The sequence below is a fragment of the Xenopus laevis genome, chromosome 9_10S (genome assembly GCF_017654675.1).
Source record: "Xenopus laevis strain J_2021 chromosome 9_10S, Xenopus_laevis_v10.1, whole genome shotgun sequence".
Lineage (NCBI taxonomy): Eukaryota > Metazoa > Chordata > Amphibia > Anura > Pipidae > Xenopus > Xenopus laevis.
The window spans coordinates 111,250,807-111,267,713 of NC_054388.1; the positions used below are offsets into that span (position 1 = coordinate 111,250,807).

At 40.5% G+C, this 16,907-nt stretch overlaps 1 protein-coding gene across 2 annotated transcripts; it reads right to left on the reverse strand.

Annotated features, from left to right (window-relative positions):
* Positions 1-3,916: 3,916 nt before the first annotated feature.
* Positions 3,917-14,939, reverse strand: gbp4.S (guanylate binding protein 4 S homeolog). 2 transcript variants are annotated; one of them, XM_041577634.1, is made up of 14 exons: positions 14,617-14,939; positions 13,634-13,677; positions 13,320-13,518; positions 12,842-12,972; positions 12,651-12,760; positions 10,788-10,972; positions 10,073-10,321; positions 9,002-9,279; positions 7,629-7,841; positions 6,962-7,046; positions 6,534-6,869; positions 5,948-6,065; positions 5,786-5,859; positions 3,917-4,757 (listed from the first exon to the last, which is right to left on the reverse strand). In XM_041577634.1, exons 3-14 carry the CDS (start codon positions 13,510-13,512, stop codon positions 4,495-4,497), a joined length of 2,235 nt encoding a protein of 744 aa, XP_041433568.1. In that variant the 5' UTR covers positions 13,513-13,518; positions 13,634-13,677; positions 14,617-14,939; the 3' UTR covers positions 3,917-4,494.
* Positions 14,940-16,907: the final 1,968 nt, after the last annotated feature.

Below are 16,907 nucleotides of genomic sequence, written 5' to 3' on the forward strand. Positions count from 1 at the left end.
CCCATGATTGAATCAGCCTGAAATCACCCACCTCGAGGTGGGCATATTAGGTAGAGATCCGCTCATTTGGTGATCTAGCCAAAAATCAGATCTTTTTGTGTATGGCCACCTAAAGTCTACTCCTACTGAGGCCTATCTCAGTCTCAGACTCTTATGGCATCAACCACCCCTCCAGCATCTGGGGTCCAAAGAAATAGACAGAGCACACGGTGACTTTCCCTTTTAGTGAATCCTGACACCCCTGGCCAACTACTAAAATACAAGACCTGGAATGGGAAACAGTTCCAGCTCCCGAGTGTATAACTCTTAGCTGTCTCAGCCCATGTGCGTAATTCCTAAAGTATAGGTGCCTTTGTGAATCCCACACTTGTGTGTAGAATTTAGCTTGCACTTGTGTTCATAAATAAGCCTTAGAATGAGTCTTAATAATTACAAATGAATGGGTAAACTGCACTGGTTGACCGTAGGGTTGCCACATGGCCGGTAATTTACTGGCCTGGCTGGTAAAAATGATGGTTGATCCCAATGTTATTAATAAGGAAAAAAGATAGATACATAGGAAGGCCAGTATTTTTTCCAGAAAAGGTGGCAACCCTAGTTGGCTGGGGCATTTGGGCAGACTTATCCTGGGATGTTTGAATGTTTCTGTACAACTCTTCAGATATTACACTAAAGGAACCACAGACTGTGTCCTACAGCACCTTAGTGTATGTTATAGATAGGTCACCTTCTGTTACCTTTCAGAATCAAATTAATGACCCTGACTTTCAAAGCACTTCATAACTCTGCCCACCCTACATCTCTGAACTCATCTCTATATACTCACCCAACCGCTTACTACTCTCCATTACTGACCTGCTACTCAACTCTTCTCTCATTACCTCCTCACATGCTCACATTCCCCTCCTCTGGAACGCTCTCCCACGGTCTGTCCGACTTTCTCCCAAACTTTCTGCTTTCAAGAAATCTCTGAAAACGCACTTCTTTCGAGTATCCTACCCTCACTCAGCTTAACTACCAAACGCAACACCACATACAGTACCACATTTTTCACCCACTTAATTCGATCTTGCCCACTCCCACACCTTGTGTATTACTCCCTTCCCTTTAGAGTGTAAGCTCTTTCTGCATAGGGCCTTCCTCACCTTTTGTGCCGGTATTGATTGTGATGTATGTAACTCCATATGTTCTATGTATATAATTCATGTGATTTAGTTGTATAATAAATACATGTTAATAATAATAATAATAATAATTATTTTTTCCAGAATTAATAGGTTATTTTCTGGGAAACTGGGCTCTTTCCTTGAAATGTTTCCTCTCTGCTGTAAATGCTGCCTATCTCTGCTGCCTTAAGGGGGTTGGGAGTTAATTTGTTTGAGTCAAAATGAAACTGAAAGCTCCAGTTTACGGGAAATGTATTTCCTCTAAATATAAACCACGTGAAATCATCCATCTGTTGCTGTCACGTATTCTACGCATTTCTCTTTGTGCCAGACTCTGGCTGAGGCTGCAGCAGTTTCCTATCAGGTATTAACATTTCATGTCCATGTTATAAAAACAAATGTAAATCAACAGGAAACCCAATGTTTAAGAGCCCACTCTGGGCATGTGTTTAACAACATGCAATGAGCTTGAACTCCTAAAATTTATTTTGCTTAAATTATATTTTCAGTGTTCAGGATATACTGTAAAATGGTGAACCTCAAGTATGCCTTCAAGAAGAATGAGCCCAGAGAAAGGTTATTTAAGATACATACAAGGTAAACAGATACAGGTATGGGATCCGTTATCTGGTAACCCATTATCCAGAAAGCTCCAAATTACTAAATGTCTCCTTAGACTCCATTATAATAAAATAATCCAACATTTAAAAAATTATTTCCTTACAGTAGCTTGTACTTCCCAACTAAGATATAATTAATCCTTATTGGAAGCAAAACCAGCCTATTGGGTTTATTTAATATTTATTTGATTTACATAAGGAAAGAGATGTTTCAGCATTGTTTGTGTGTCCTTACTTTGCCTTCCTATTCTGTAGGCTCGGGGGAGTACCTAAATCCCCTGGCGAGGACAAAGCTGTGAGGTAGGCTCCAAGAAACGTGTTGGTGGGTTGAAACATTTCTCCCATTGGCTTACACAGTGCACAAGAACATTCATAAACCCTTCCTTTCTTGAACCTTCACATGACCCTCAATACTTCCAGCCTAACCCCCCCCCCATGTCTTCAGTGTCGGACTGGGACACCAGAGGCCCACCCAAAAACCTTAGACCAGGGGCCCACTCTCAGTACTAATATTCTTCATCTCCTCAATCAACCTCTATTCTCTTAGTTTGTTTTATTTACATACTATAATCTATTATTCCATCTATTTAGCTTTTTTGTTCTCATAGAAATAGGGAATGGACATGAAATAGGCCAAAAGTTTAGCAGCATGAGGGGCCACTGACACCTGGGCTCACAGGCAGTTTTCCTGGTATGCCGGTGGGCCAGTCCAACACTGCATGTCTTGCTCCTCTCTTTCCACTTCCACCACCTGCTTACCTCATTAATCTGCTCAAGATGTTATACACCTAACACAGTCAGAGTTCTTTTCTCTTTATCCCATGACAACTGGAACCCTGTTCTCTCCAAAGCAATACTTGTCGAGCCAACTGAGTGGGGAGGAAAACAGTATTTGTATTTGTTTGTGTTTGTTTTGTCCACACACCTTCTAGCACACTTTGGGCTATCCCTGTGTTTTCATTCACTTTTCATAATTCCCTACTAACCTACCTGGCAATATACAAGTTGGGTTAAAGATATGGGTGTTTAATTATTTAAGAGATGATGTGGAGCAGATCAGTTTTATCTAGAAAATATTATGTTGTTGTGTGTTCAAATGTTGGTTTTTCTCTATCCCGGAGATGGAAGGATGTTATTATCTGTTCCACGTTCTCTCTCATTACATTAAGCAAACCTGACCAACTATGGCTAGATTCCTTATTTATACACCAAGTGCCTTTTGGCCAAAGTCCCCCTGTAAATAAACCCAGTCTTTTGAGTTTATCTAATATTTACATGATTTTCAAGTAGACGTAACATTTTGGAACAATCCATTATCCGGAAATTCCCTGGTCCCTAGCATACTGGATATTAGATCCCATACTTTCCGATTCTGTAGGCTCAGGGGAGTACTCCCAGGCTTTCCTGTGTATTGATGAGTTACTGTCTATATATAGGTTTTCCTGGAATATTTTTGTTTAAAAAAATACTTTATAAGACTGGCCTTCTCCTGAGGACACATTCACTAGGAGACCACTGAGTGACATCTGTGCCCTTGTTAATTAACCTCAGAGATATACCCAAATTCCCTGGCAAGGACTAAGCTGTGAGGTAGGCTCCAAGAAACTTGACAAACTATGGCTAGATTCCTTATTTCTACACCAAGTGCATTTTGGCCAAAGTCCCCCTGTATAACTTTTATCTGCTGGGGGATCTCTGCTAGCTTATCTGAGCATTCTCATATTCCTGCACTACACCATGTGGGTGGCACCAAACCTAAATACAAATGTGACAGTGTATTTGGGCATTAAAGGTGTAGAACACAGACTGAGGATGAATCCAGAATAAGTGGAAACATTACATTTGGGGATTTAGGAGTCCTTTAATTCCAGCAGACCTGCAGCAGGTTTTGCAGCTTTTATAAAATGATTCTCTTGCAAACAAATGCAAAGCAAGAAGCTCTTGTCTTGACTTCAAGGAAATGGAAACTATCACCACATTTGCCACTAACAGCAGATACACAGGAAAAACATGTAAATCAAGAACTGCCGGTGTCAATTTTCACGGTTTTTGTTTTGCAAACGGGAGAAATTCGCCCATCACTGGCCAGCGGCAGTAAAGCTTCATTTAAGAAAAAATCTGACTTTGCTCTTCCATTAAATGGGTAACTCTTGTTTATTAAACCAAATGATCAATTTCTTTATTTATTCATAACCCTATTAACAGTCAAGAGAAGTAAATGAGTAATAGAAGGTGGCTCTGCTGCTGTGTCACTAGAAAACTTGAACAGCCATAGGAGTTTATTTACTGTGGTGCTGCAAAGTGTCAGTGCAAATCACCATGGTTTCTACCCTCAATGGAGTGTGCTCATGTACATGGTGTGTGGTGCCCCTAAACATTTCAAGACAGAGTGTGTGCCCCCAGCATTTAATAACAGAGTGTGTTCCCCCCAGCATTTAATAACAGAGTGTGTGCCCCCAGCATTTAATAACTGAGTGTGTGCCCCCAGCATTTAATAATAGGCAGAATATGTAGTCCCCCGGTACTTCAGAGTGTGTGCCCCCCAATATTTCATGACAGGAAAAATGCATGGCCCCCAGCATTTTGGCACAGATACAGCATGTGGCCCCCAGCATTTTGGCACAGACACAGTATGTGGCCCCAGCATTTCATGACAATTTTTAAATTTTTAAATTCAGTGTCCTGTTAAATGGAAAACATTCATAGTTCTATGTCATATTTTTAATAAGGAACGTCTTCCTCTTAAGTTGTTGCTCTTCAAAATTTACTGAGCGCCTATAAATATAATCAACCCAGTCTAAAACGTCCTTGAGAAAGGTCAGGAATGGCATGTGATTCCCTCGTGTGGCCATCTTATTGGTCAGAATGTAGTTTTCCAGACGGTAGATCTGCTCCATCCCCATCTGCTTGAATGTCTCTGTCTGGTCTTTGCCAGAGTTCTTCTTTGTTAAAATGATGAAGGGCAGTATCTCTAAGAATACAAGAAGGCACAGTCTAGTCCAGGTTTTATTTATGGCAATAATCCCCTTTTATGGTATAGTTGGGTCATCAGGCCTGGACTGGCAATCTGTGAGTTCTGGCAAATGCCAGAGGGGCTGCTGTAAGATGCCACAGACAATATTTAATGGGCTGGTGGGGGGCTGTTTGGGCCTCTGTCTACTAGAAATGCCAGGTCTTATTTGGAATCACAGTCTAGGCCTGTGGGTCATCACTTGAGGTTTAATCTAGTGGACGGAAATCACTACCTGTTTAACTAAAATGGAGGTCAGACTCTACCACCAGCCAACTCAAGCCATTGTCCACTCTACTACCAAGGGGTATAAAGCATTATTCATTACCCTAGGCAGATCAAAGCATTTCCCACTCTACTAGAAGGTGTCTCAATGAAATAATCATTATAACCCACGTTACCCCAGAAAATTGAAGGATAATTAAACCTTTAAAATTAGTAAGTGTAAAATTGATGAGGGTGCTATTCTAAGAACTTTTGTCATTTACATTCATAATTTATTTATTTTTTATTCCAAGATATTAAGGGATACATGTGCTGTTAATATGAAAGAATTTTGTTACAACAGCACCACCTGCTGGTCAGTTTCCCACCAGTCTGACCACCAAGTAGTCAAGGAAGTTGTCAGGAGAACATAGCCATAGCCCCCTCATCAATTTTACATTCACGTATCCTTTAAACACTTTTCCCACTTCACTGTCAGAGGAGGTAAAGGCATTACTTTCAACCAAGACTCTATTGCCCTCTCTACAGCTAGACCAAAAGCATCACTTATTCTGTTATTGTGTATGTACAACATTACCCACTGTACTCAATGAGCACCCAAAACATTTCCCAAAGCATGCGAGCCCCTTGCTCTTTTGACCTAAATTATAGGACTGACTCCACTCTTCCAAAATGTGTACATGTATTTAACTGTATGGGGCATAATCATAGTGGCCTGTGGGTTGTGTAAATTCATAGAAATGACGTTCCTCGGTTCCACCTACCTGTTAAAAATTGAGCGTTTTTTAGGAATGTTTTGATTAGTTCCGAATTTGCCTTATCACAAGAATAACTGGAGCTGAAAAATAAAAAGATTGAGTTGGTATGAGGTCTGAGAATAGATTTATCCAATCCAAATTCCTTCTCTTTCAATCGAAATGATCTACCTGCATACGAACACAGGCACAATAAGGTCAGGTGCAGACACAGCTTGGATTAACTGCTGCATCTTTTCTGTAGAAGATGTATTCCACACTACAATCTGGTTCAGCGGCACAATGTTACCTTAAAATCAAACAAAAATCTGTTATAAGCAGAAAAAATGCACTTCAAGAACTATCTCAATAAAGGTAAATTAGAAGGGCTAGTGGTTAGGAGAAGGCTGGGCTTGAAAAATATACCTCCATTGCGTGTTACAATAAAAATATATCCGTTTTTGGGTTCATCATACAAGGTTACCCAAAATGGAACTAAAAATGGAGACCTGATTTTAAAGAAAGATTAGGTAGTAATGGTGTGTCTGCTAAAGCTAATGAAGTCCTCTATTATATTAAAAAGGCCACTGACTCAAGGGATTTTACCTCTTTAGAGGCCACTCATAAGACCTCGAATATGCAGTGCAGTTTGAATTTGTCTTTTTGCAACCAACGTAAACTATGTAATGTATGATAAAAGCTGAAATGAATATGCACTGCATATTCAAGGTCTTTTACCTTTTTAAAGGTAAAAAGGATCTTCAAGGTAAGAACTCACAAAGCTGAGCATAAATGTGCCACGCCTCCGAGCTGTCCATCTTTCCAAAACCTCGATTGTCCACTATTGTAATGCAGTCTGTTAGTTTGTGTCCAATTCTGTCTGTGGTCTTTGCTCCATAAGAGGAACCTTCACCAGCAACGTCATTAAAATGTCCACCTCCTAACGCAAACATACAGGAGTTTACAAATGAGGACTTTCCATGCCCGGCAAAGCCAAAGAGCTGAATGAGTATACGGTGGTAGGGTTGATACTTCAGTTTGTAACCCTTGATGTAATTGGTGAGTTGTGTAGGATCAGAGGGATCATGAACTTTCAGGGGAGGCTGTATCTTCTCTGAGAACAAATAATAAGAACATATCAGAGAATAAAAAATTCTTATTCAAAAATTCTATTCTTATGCCAAATAAAAATGATGATTTCCTCACCTGATAAGTTATTGTCAGTCTGGCAAATTATTGTCTCCATTGGTTCTAAATTCTTTTTTAAAAAATCTTGTAGAACAGATTCCGCCTTCATATTAGTAACAAGAAAAGAAGGAAAAGTGTTGGGGTTATTCCAAAGATTTGCTAGTACTTAGACTACAAATAAAAGCAGCTGGAAAGGGACAGCCAGGAGGAAAATCTAACCAACAGTGGCAGCAAATATTAACGGGCAGTTGCAAATAACTAACTGCCTGCTGCCTTTAAACAAACTGAAAACTGTTGTCTGAAGAGGAGCCTTCAGTGAGATCATCAACTATGAATTGTCTGAGCAACTTGATGGACATGTCCCTCTTTTCGACCTCAATATTTACATAGCTGAACTCCCACCCATAAGATACTGAGTAATTGTGACTTTGATTCATGTTAATCTATGTTCTATGTCACCTGTAACGGTGGAATAACCAGTTTGGGTGATCTTTTCCCAAGAACTATGAACCTGTTAGGAAAAATGGTTGGCCTATTTATCAACCTAGTTACCAATGACTGTGATGTAATAAAAGTCATATGTGTGGAACCATCAAACGTATGGTCCACTTGCACCAGATTGAATTTTGTGTTGCCCCCCATTTGCAATGCCCCCCAACCCTAGTATGATATCTGATGTTTCAACCTTAACACCTTTGCCAGGTTCCACATGAAATTTCTTCACTATTTCATCTCTGGCCTTAACAAATATGTTATGCCCTCCAGCAACGTGGTATTTGTTTTGCTCCTGAGCTTTAATTATTGGCTCAAAGAGGCGGTCGAGGATTTTTCTGCATTTCTTCTCAGAGGAAACTTCTAATGTTTTCCAAACTTCCTCTTTTTGTTTCTCTATAGTCTCCTGTAATGTAAAAATGACAAAATGTTTATTAAGCGTATCCTCTACACCGTGGGCAAGATTTCCTGTTCTAAATTACGGGACCTTTTTTAAGATAATGACATATTAGTAGAATGTGCTTTCTGATATTATTGTGCATTAGTGACACTATAGCCTAATATTTTTGAGCTGAAATGTACTTATTACAGGGGAATATCTATGCAGGAATAGTTGTATGGTATATCTTTGTATAGCCTAGAAGAAAACTAAGTGTGTTGTTCCAGCAGAGTTGTGCTTAGTACAGGAGAAAGCCTATGCTGGCATAATTTTATGGAATCTTTCTACTGTCTATGACAGTGATCCCCAACCAGTAGCTCGTGAGCAACATGTTGCTCCCCAGCCCCTTGGATGTTGCTCTCAGTGGCCTCAAAGCAGGAGTTTATTTTTGAATTCCAGGCTTGGAGGCAAGTTTTGGTTGTATAAAAATCAGTTGTACTGCCAAACAGAGACTACTGTATACTGTCAGTCCGCATAGGGACTACCAATAGCCAATCACAACCCTTATTTGGCACCACCCAGGAACATTTCTGATGCTTGTTTTGCTCCCCAACTCTTTTTACATCTGAATGTTGCTCACGGGTGGAAAAGGTTAGGGACCCCTGGTCTATGAGAAGACCTAAAATGGAGGAGGATAAACTGCATTTATAAACTGCACTGCTTGGGCCTTTTTGGTTTTATTTGGCGGTTTGTGTCTGATGTGATGCCGATTGGTGATCAGCGCTTGGATGATCGCCATGCCATTCACTTAAATGTCCTGTCCGAATTTCCTAATTTGGAAATCTGGACAGGCACTTTTCACCCGTGCAGCCCTTCCAAAAACCGGGCTGTCTGGGTGAAATCCGGACAGGTGGCAGCCCTACCTCAATCTGTTCCACAACTACACTTTCTGTTTCCCTATCCCTTCTGTATAAGTTCCCTTATCTGCCCAGAACTCTCTTTGGTCCTCTCACTTTAGGAACTTGTCCTTTCGCTTAGGGTTTCTCCCAAAGTGGGTATATGCAGAAGAGTGAGCCATGACCGCGAGCTTGTTGTTAGTTCTGGGTTTGGAATACCATATGTTACATTTGGCCTGCCTCATTTCTATTTACTTATATAATAAACGGTGAAGAAAAACAATGTCCTACCATAAGTTGATGTTCAGACTGATCTTGAACAGTTCTGTACTTAAAATACTTCTCTTTAAAATGCGTGAGAGCTTCATTTAGACAAGATTCGTGGAACGTCTGGAATTCCTGTAATGTGTCAAAGCTCCTGGACATAATTTTCCCTTTATAGAGCTCAGTGGAAGATTTTATTATAGAATTATTCTCATCCAAAAAGATCTTAGTGATGGAATGCTCCAAAGAAGCTATACATTTTGTGGTCACCGCTTTGATGTAAGAGTTGGCCAACTGCCCAAGAACTAAAAGACAACATGTAAAATTTATGTGGAATGACACCAGAACACCAGGCCACCATGTAACATTTGTATTAATAAATACTAAACACAACTACAACCAGCCTGCTTCTGTGGTTATTGGTGACTGTGGCCCGGCCTAGAGAAGTACAGTTTGATGTGCAATGGCCACGTTGCCTTATCTACTAGATTCTGTAGTCCAGCTAAGCTACTACATAATAATCATAATTTATGTGCAAATAAAAAAAGCAGGCTAAATTTACCCTTATTTTGCACAATGCCTGGGAATATTAAATGGCCCATAGTGTCTTTCTTGGGACATTGTAGAATAAACATGGGACCTGCATAGTCTCAACAAACTATTTTCCATGGGTAGCCTCTGTAGTAGTAGTAGTAGTGTAGTAGTAGTGTAGCTTACTGAATTCTTGTGACTTTGGTGTGATGCTCATGACTAGAAGACATCTTCATAACCTGCTCTGTAGTAAAATCTTAATCTTAAAATATGATAACACATACCGAGTAACAGAGGTGTCCCCATGACCCTTGACTCCTTCCTGATTATGCATGTTACACTATTGGCCACTATATCAAAATATGTGTGGCACCTCAGGTGATATCCCTTTTTCCACCCTTTACTATAAGGAGCCCAATGATCATGAAGCAACAAGACATATACACTGTTAAGTATGGTATGTTGTGTTTTCTATGATTTCATGTAGGCATCGTGTAGTTTAAGGTCAAACTTCATTCAAGGTTGACTCATAGTGTTGGTACAGCAATACATTGAAAAATGACTTACTGCATCCAGTGACCACTTGACCTCCTTCTAGCATCTTGGCCTCAGCTTTCTTGTAGATATACTGACAAAACGTTTCCATCATCTCCACAAATTCCGGAGATAACTGCTTCTCAGGGACATTTTCCAGATTACAAATTTTATCATTGTCTGTAGAAGGAACTTCAAAAGTGAAACATTTACGGACAGGGAACCTTGTCCTGAGGGTTGTCCTGAAAAAGTTTCTTCTTTCTGCTACTGGGGTCGTTACAGCTACAACATGAATATAAAGTCCATAAGTTGTGGTTATGATTAGAAAATGCAATATTAGCAACCTAAATGCTTGGCATGGGTTTGAGGCAGAAGTCAAACAGTGTTCTTGGCAGCCAATTAAACCTTTTATGATTCTGGGGGGATTTATACATGTTTTGTGAGCTCATGGATTATGTCAATGCTCATTCTGTGATATCATGGTCTACATTGTCATGTTCCTTCACCACAGCCAACATTCCCTTTATTTATGTGCCCAAAATATATTGTGTGTGCAAAACAATGGGCTGCTCTGAACAAACATTTCATACAAACTTCACTTTGTGTGTGTATGCTGGTGTTGGGCCTTTTTTTTTTGCCTGTGTGCTTAGAGAGAACTTTGGTTAAGACTGCAATGTTAATATGTAGTTTGCCTCCACATTTCCGATATATCTCTCTAATAAATACAGGTTATTTTGGTTGTACTTACAGGAGATCTCTTTAAGGCTGTTTTCCAAGTACTCATCTGCAGTGGCTGCCCGACCTTCCAGCACCATCTTGAGACTGAAATTTCTCACAGCCCAAACAAAAAGGGGTGTAAATGGAGAATCCACCAAGTCCCCCTCTTCAAATGAAGATCTACTCATGATACACTCACTTAGTTCAGATGTGTCACTGTGAATTCATGTAAGGATGAGACTGCACAATGAAATCTTAAGATGGGGCATCATTAAAACATTTACCCCTGGACCCTCATGTGGTTCTTAAAAACTTACATCTGACCATCTGTTGTAGACAGTGTAAAAGGGCATGGATGGAACCGAAGGAATTCCACCATATTGGAATGCATGGAATTTCTTCCCCTTCCTAAATTGTCTAGTGACCAAGGGGCAAATTCACTAAGAATCGAAGTTGCGCCAGGCGCAACTTCGCCGCTCTTCGCCGCACTCGCCAGGCGAATTTTCGCCAGCGCTCCGCAAATTCACTAAAATGCAAAGTTGCGCACAGGGGTAGTGTAAGTTTGCTAAGTTGCGCTAGCGTTGTTTCGCTAAATAAAGCAAAGTTGCGCTAGCGAAGGCTAATTTGCATACGGCGCGAAATTCAAATTTCAATGGAGGAACACGTATCTGCACTACAAATGCCTAGAAAACCTTCAAATCTGCCAATAAAAATTTTATTTTGCCCTACACATGTGCCCACTGTCTATGTAAGTTGCCATGAGTCAGGAAAAGTAGGGGGGAGGAAGGGGAGCCCCAAAAAATTTTCGATCTTTTTCAGCCTACCAGCCATCATGTAGAAAACACGCCAGCGTTTTTTGGGACTTAGAAAAATTTTTGACTTTTATCTACTCTATTGTGCTTCGCCAGGTCTTAGGTGGCGAAGGAAGTCTAGCGTAAAACGTAGCGTTCGCTACACTGCGCAAGTTAGTGAATTTGCGTAGTTTCGTCGCTAGCGAAAATTCGCCTGGCGTAAGGTTGCGAAGTAACACTAGCGAAACTACGCCAGCGTTCGTTAGTGAATTTGCGCAGTAGCGAAAATGGCCAACGCTAGCGAAAAAACGCTAGCGTTCGGCGCTTCGCGCTTTAGTAAATTTGCCCCCATGAGTTTTTCCTGTGTTATGGTAACACTCAAGTCATCCTGGTAAAGAAATGACTTAAAGGAGAAGGAAGGAACACAGGGGAGGGGGGGAGGGTTTTTGCACCCAGGGGGTTTCCTTCTCCTTTAAGACAAAGAGTGCTGGAGAAGGTGAACTAAACTGGAGGGCACCCGCAGTGAAATGCATGTATTGGTATTGTAGTTGTTAAATGTGGGCAGGGTGCTAGCTTACTTACCTTGCAGGTCTAATAGAGTTCATTTATTAAAGTGCATGAAGCTATGTTTTTTTGCCTTCAATGCCCTTTTACCTATCCCTAGTAATGTATGACACTCTTAGGCCCAGAATATAGTGTAAAGAGTTCATCATCATCTGTATGGAGCACTGCCTACACCTGCCAGTTACAGTTTGGGTGGCACTTAGACAGGACGTGGACATTACCTGACATAGTCCTATTTAAGTGCCCATAGTAACTGAGCCCTGATTTCTCTAACAGCCCTGCCTCTCCTTTCAGGTTTTAGCCATTCACTTGATTTCACTTTTGGACAAGACTTCCATATTACTGGATAGACAGCAGGTAGGGGGTTGTGGGTAAGATAGCAAGTCTAAGACAGTAGAACTCAAGGTCTACCATATCATTTGAAATGTGCACAATTATGATGACTGCATTAACATAGTTTATAAAATCAAGTCCACTGCTCATGTATTGGAGGACTGGTAAAGTGAAATAGCAAAGAATCAATTAATAGAAAAGGATACTACAATGTTTTCACAGCATCTTCATCTATGGTTCCTATGCTGTTATACACAAGCGCACTGCTCAGCAGCAATGTGAGTGAGAGGATAGCACTGTCGTTCCTTTTATCACCCTATAAAACCATATATACATATAAATGTCACTAGAGAGGTCTCCATAAACATCTAAACTAATATGTAGAACTTGGAATTACCTTGTGGACATCCCCAAGTCCTTCTGTGTCCAATAAAACCAAGGTGCGTGCTGATTTATCAGGGTGAGGGACACACCACATCCAGATGCCCTTTGTTTTAGCCTGGACCGTGTGTCCCAAAGGGAAACCACCTAACAAGGAAAGACATTCCATATGGTCTCATCAGCTTTGGCCATGTGATCTTGTACATGTTCCCTGAAAACCTCAAATAATTTCACCTTGGCAAAGATGAGATACCTACAGTTTTACACTGATCTTAGTATAGAGGGTACATAGGTCAGTAATTCACAAAAAAATAAATCTATGATAGGTAAAGTCCTGAGCCTAGGTCTTCCAGGTCCTTGGGTCGAAGCTCTCTGAAAAGCATAGAGCTGCAGCTCCATCCAACCAATTATTGACCGTCAACTGCAGCTCCCAACAGATGGAGGAGCACATGTTGCAGACAACTTTCTATTCTGAGGACTTCTCTGATACTTACCTGTTTTCACTCCGGCCAACTTATTCATCAGATAAGACTTCCCTGAGCGATATGGTCCAACAATAGACACCACTACCAATGGCTGAGAGATCTTCTCCAGGATTTGCTTGGCTTCTTGATTCAAACAAATCTTTTTGCCTGGTTCATTCTCAATTAGACAGATGGGTTGGTTCAGCTTTGGGATAGGGGCCATGTTTATCTAGATATCAGACAGATATTAGAAGAGACAGATAATGTGAATTTGTGTGTCTTTGTCTAGTTAAGAATTCAGCAGGCTGCTTGCCCATTATTATGACCAGGAGGTCTAAACTGACCTTGTCAATGATGTCACAGAAGGGGAGGGGTCATAGGGATTGAGCTAAGGGGGGAAAGATTTGCATTGTAAGAAGATTTTTTTAAACATTTATACAGCAGCCAGTAATGATACGTAGGTCAAAAAAAATGCAACACCGTACCCGACCCATAACCCGCTCTGTACTTCTGTTTATAGGCCCTGAAAGGGGATGGGGCAGGCTGCCTATAAATAGGTGCTGCCAGTACAAGACTCCCACAAAAGAAGTAAAAGGGCAGGTAGAGTGGAAGGAAGAGTTCAACCCAAATCCACGACTTGCAGACAGTATGCAGAAGTTGCCACAAACTTGACCCACCTGCGGGTAAACCTGTACACAGGTATCCTGTGCTTGAATGGCTGCCCCCATGGCTACACAGCAGCTTGTTTATATAAACTATAGTAGTACTTATCTGTTATCTACTGTGTATCCTGTGCTTGAATGGCTGCCCCCATGGCTACACAGCAGCTTGTTTATATAAACTTTAGTAGAACTTATCTGTTATCTACTGTGTATCCTGTGCTTGAATGGCTGCCCCCATGGCTACACAGCACCTTGTTTATATAAACTATAGTAGTACTTATCTGTTATCTACTGTGTATCCTGTGCTTGAATGGCTACTCCCATGGCTACACAGCAGCTTGTTTATATAAACTATAGTAAAGTTTCTGAATCAAACACACCAGTTGTACCAGTGCAGGGCAACAGGACATAAGTTTGTTGTTCCTTTCAAAGACTTTCACTTTTTGGTGTTACTGTGCCTTTCATTGCAATCCTTGTATTGAGCCTCGTACTGGTCTTTTTCACAGTAACGCGGACATAACTCTCTATGGCTTTTATAAAGCAAACCTTCATATCCCTTAATCCATATAGATCAGTAAAGGGAACATCTGCTTTTTATGAACAGTGAAATCGCAGCCGGCACAGACTCAGTCCCGTCACATTGTCGAGTTTTGTGGGCCACTTACCTTGACTTGAATGTTTTGTGTTGACTTAAATGTTCTGAATTTACTTTCTCTTCGTTATTCGTTGTGCTGGTGAATGAATCTTTACAGACTCGGCTTGAATTCTTTTACTTCTCTAGTCTTGTTCTATCCGGTTGTCCATCCAGTGGTCTCTCTCTCACCAGGCTCCCCAACTCTCTCTCGTACTTCTCTCTTTAAGTCTTCCACCGACTTCTCCCTCCTGTATAATACTCGTTATCTCCCAGGGCTTGAACTACATTAAACTGAGTCAAATGGAAAGTGAAAGTGACAAGCTCTGACTTGTGCTCAAAGGGGACATTACTCCCTTACGTAAAGTTCTATTTTCTTTTAAAAGATCGTCCCATATCTCACTGGGGGGTCGGCCTCACCCGTCAGATAAAGGAAGAGCCGGCGACTTCCATACACGTCTCAAAAGAGAAAGTAGAGATAAATGGTGCTCATTCACCACGCTGGATATCTTTATTACTAATTCATTTTATTGAAGATAAAATATGGGATCACATTACACAAGTGCAAAAATGTCAGACGTGGTTTTTCAGTGGTTGCTGAGGTATAAACCTATATATAAATATAAATATAAAGTTCACATTCGCATTGCGCTCCAGTAGACAGTCAATTCATGCCAGGGTGCTGTCCCATAGACAAGCATTGCATAAAAGAGACGCACTCCTGGATTTCATAATGCAGTGAAAAAAGTGAAACCTTTATTGTCAACGTTTCGGTCCCTATTTGGAATTTTTTTCATGTTAAGGGATAAGTAAACCTTTAAAATAAGTGAATGTAAAATTAATGAGGGGGCTTTTCTAAGCACTTTTGTCATTTACATTCATTATTTATTTATTTTTTATTCCAAGATATTAAGGGATACATGTGCTGTTAATATGAATGAATTTTGTTACAACAGCGCCACCTGCTGGTCAGTTTCTGATCAGTCTGACCACCAAGTAGTCAAGGAAGTTGTCAGGAGAAAGAAAGAGGCTGCTCTGATGTTCTTCTGCTTAGGAATAAAATTCCAAACCTTTCTCACATCTTTCCTAAGCAGAAGAACATCAGAGCAGCCTCTTTCTTTCTCCTGACAACTTCCTTGACTACTTGCTGGTCAGACTGGTGGGAAACTGACCAGCAGGTGGCGCTGTTGTAACAAAATTCATTCATATTAACAGTACATGTATCCCTTAATATCTTGGAATAAAAACAAAATATATAATGAATGTAAACGACAGAAGGGCTTAGAATAGCCCCCTCATCAATTTTACATTCACTGTTTTTATAGGTTTACTTATCCTTTAACGTGAAAAAAGGGACCAAAACGTTGACAATACATTTTTAATTTTTTTCCACTGCATTATGAAGTCTAGAAGTGCGTCTCTTATTTGCATACATATTTAAATATAGGTTTATACCTCAGCAACCGTTGAAATATATTATCTTCAATATTTTATCTTCAAGGAAATGAATTTGTAATAAAGATATCCAGTGTGGTGAATGAGCACCATTCATCTCTACTTTCTCTTTTGAGACGTGTATGGAAGTCGCCGGCTCTTCTTTAATCTGACGGGTGAGGTCGATCCCCCAGTGAGATATGGGACGATCATTTAAAAGAAAATAGAGTTGAACTTTACATATGGGAGCAATGTCCCCTTTGAGCAAAAGTCAGAGCTCGTCACTTTCACTTTCCATTTGACTCAAGCCGACAGTTTAATGTGCTTCAAGTCTTGAAAAAGGTCCCAATAGGGATAGAAACTTTGATAATACCGTTTTTTTTTTTTTTGCAATGCCTATATATATATATATATATATATATATGTGTGTGTTTGTACAGGGGTACCAAAGAAGGGTCACAAAGGTTAAGCCACTATGTATAGGAGGAGGTGCAGGTGTATTGTGTTATTACAGTTTTGCTAATGAAGGTGAATTGCCCTTTAAAATGTGAGTCTTACTTCTCCCAAGAGACCTGCTTATCTAAAACTTTTTACAAAAGTATCTACGTATCTATTCTCGGCTCTCTGCCAAAAGCCAATTAAGTTAGAAACATTGTGTATTTTTTCTGGCTCTTCAGTGCAGGAGATCAAATAAAAAGGTTGGGACATTTAAGTACAAATGTGGAACTGCTGGTTGAGCTGTCAAAAGCGGGACTGTCCCGCTCAAAACAGGACAGTTGGATGGTATGGCCATTTCCTTCATATAATCCGATCGTCTGGCCCTAGGGCTAAAAGTTCGGATTAACTCGATATTGCCCTGCCGTTGGTGGGCACATTGGAGAAAGATCCTCT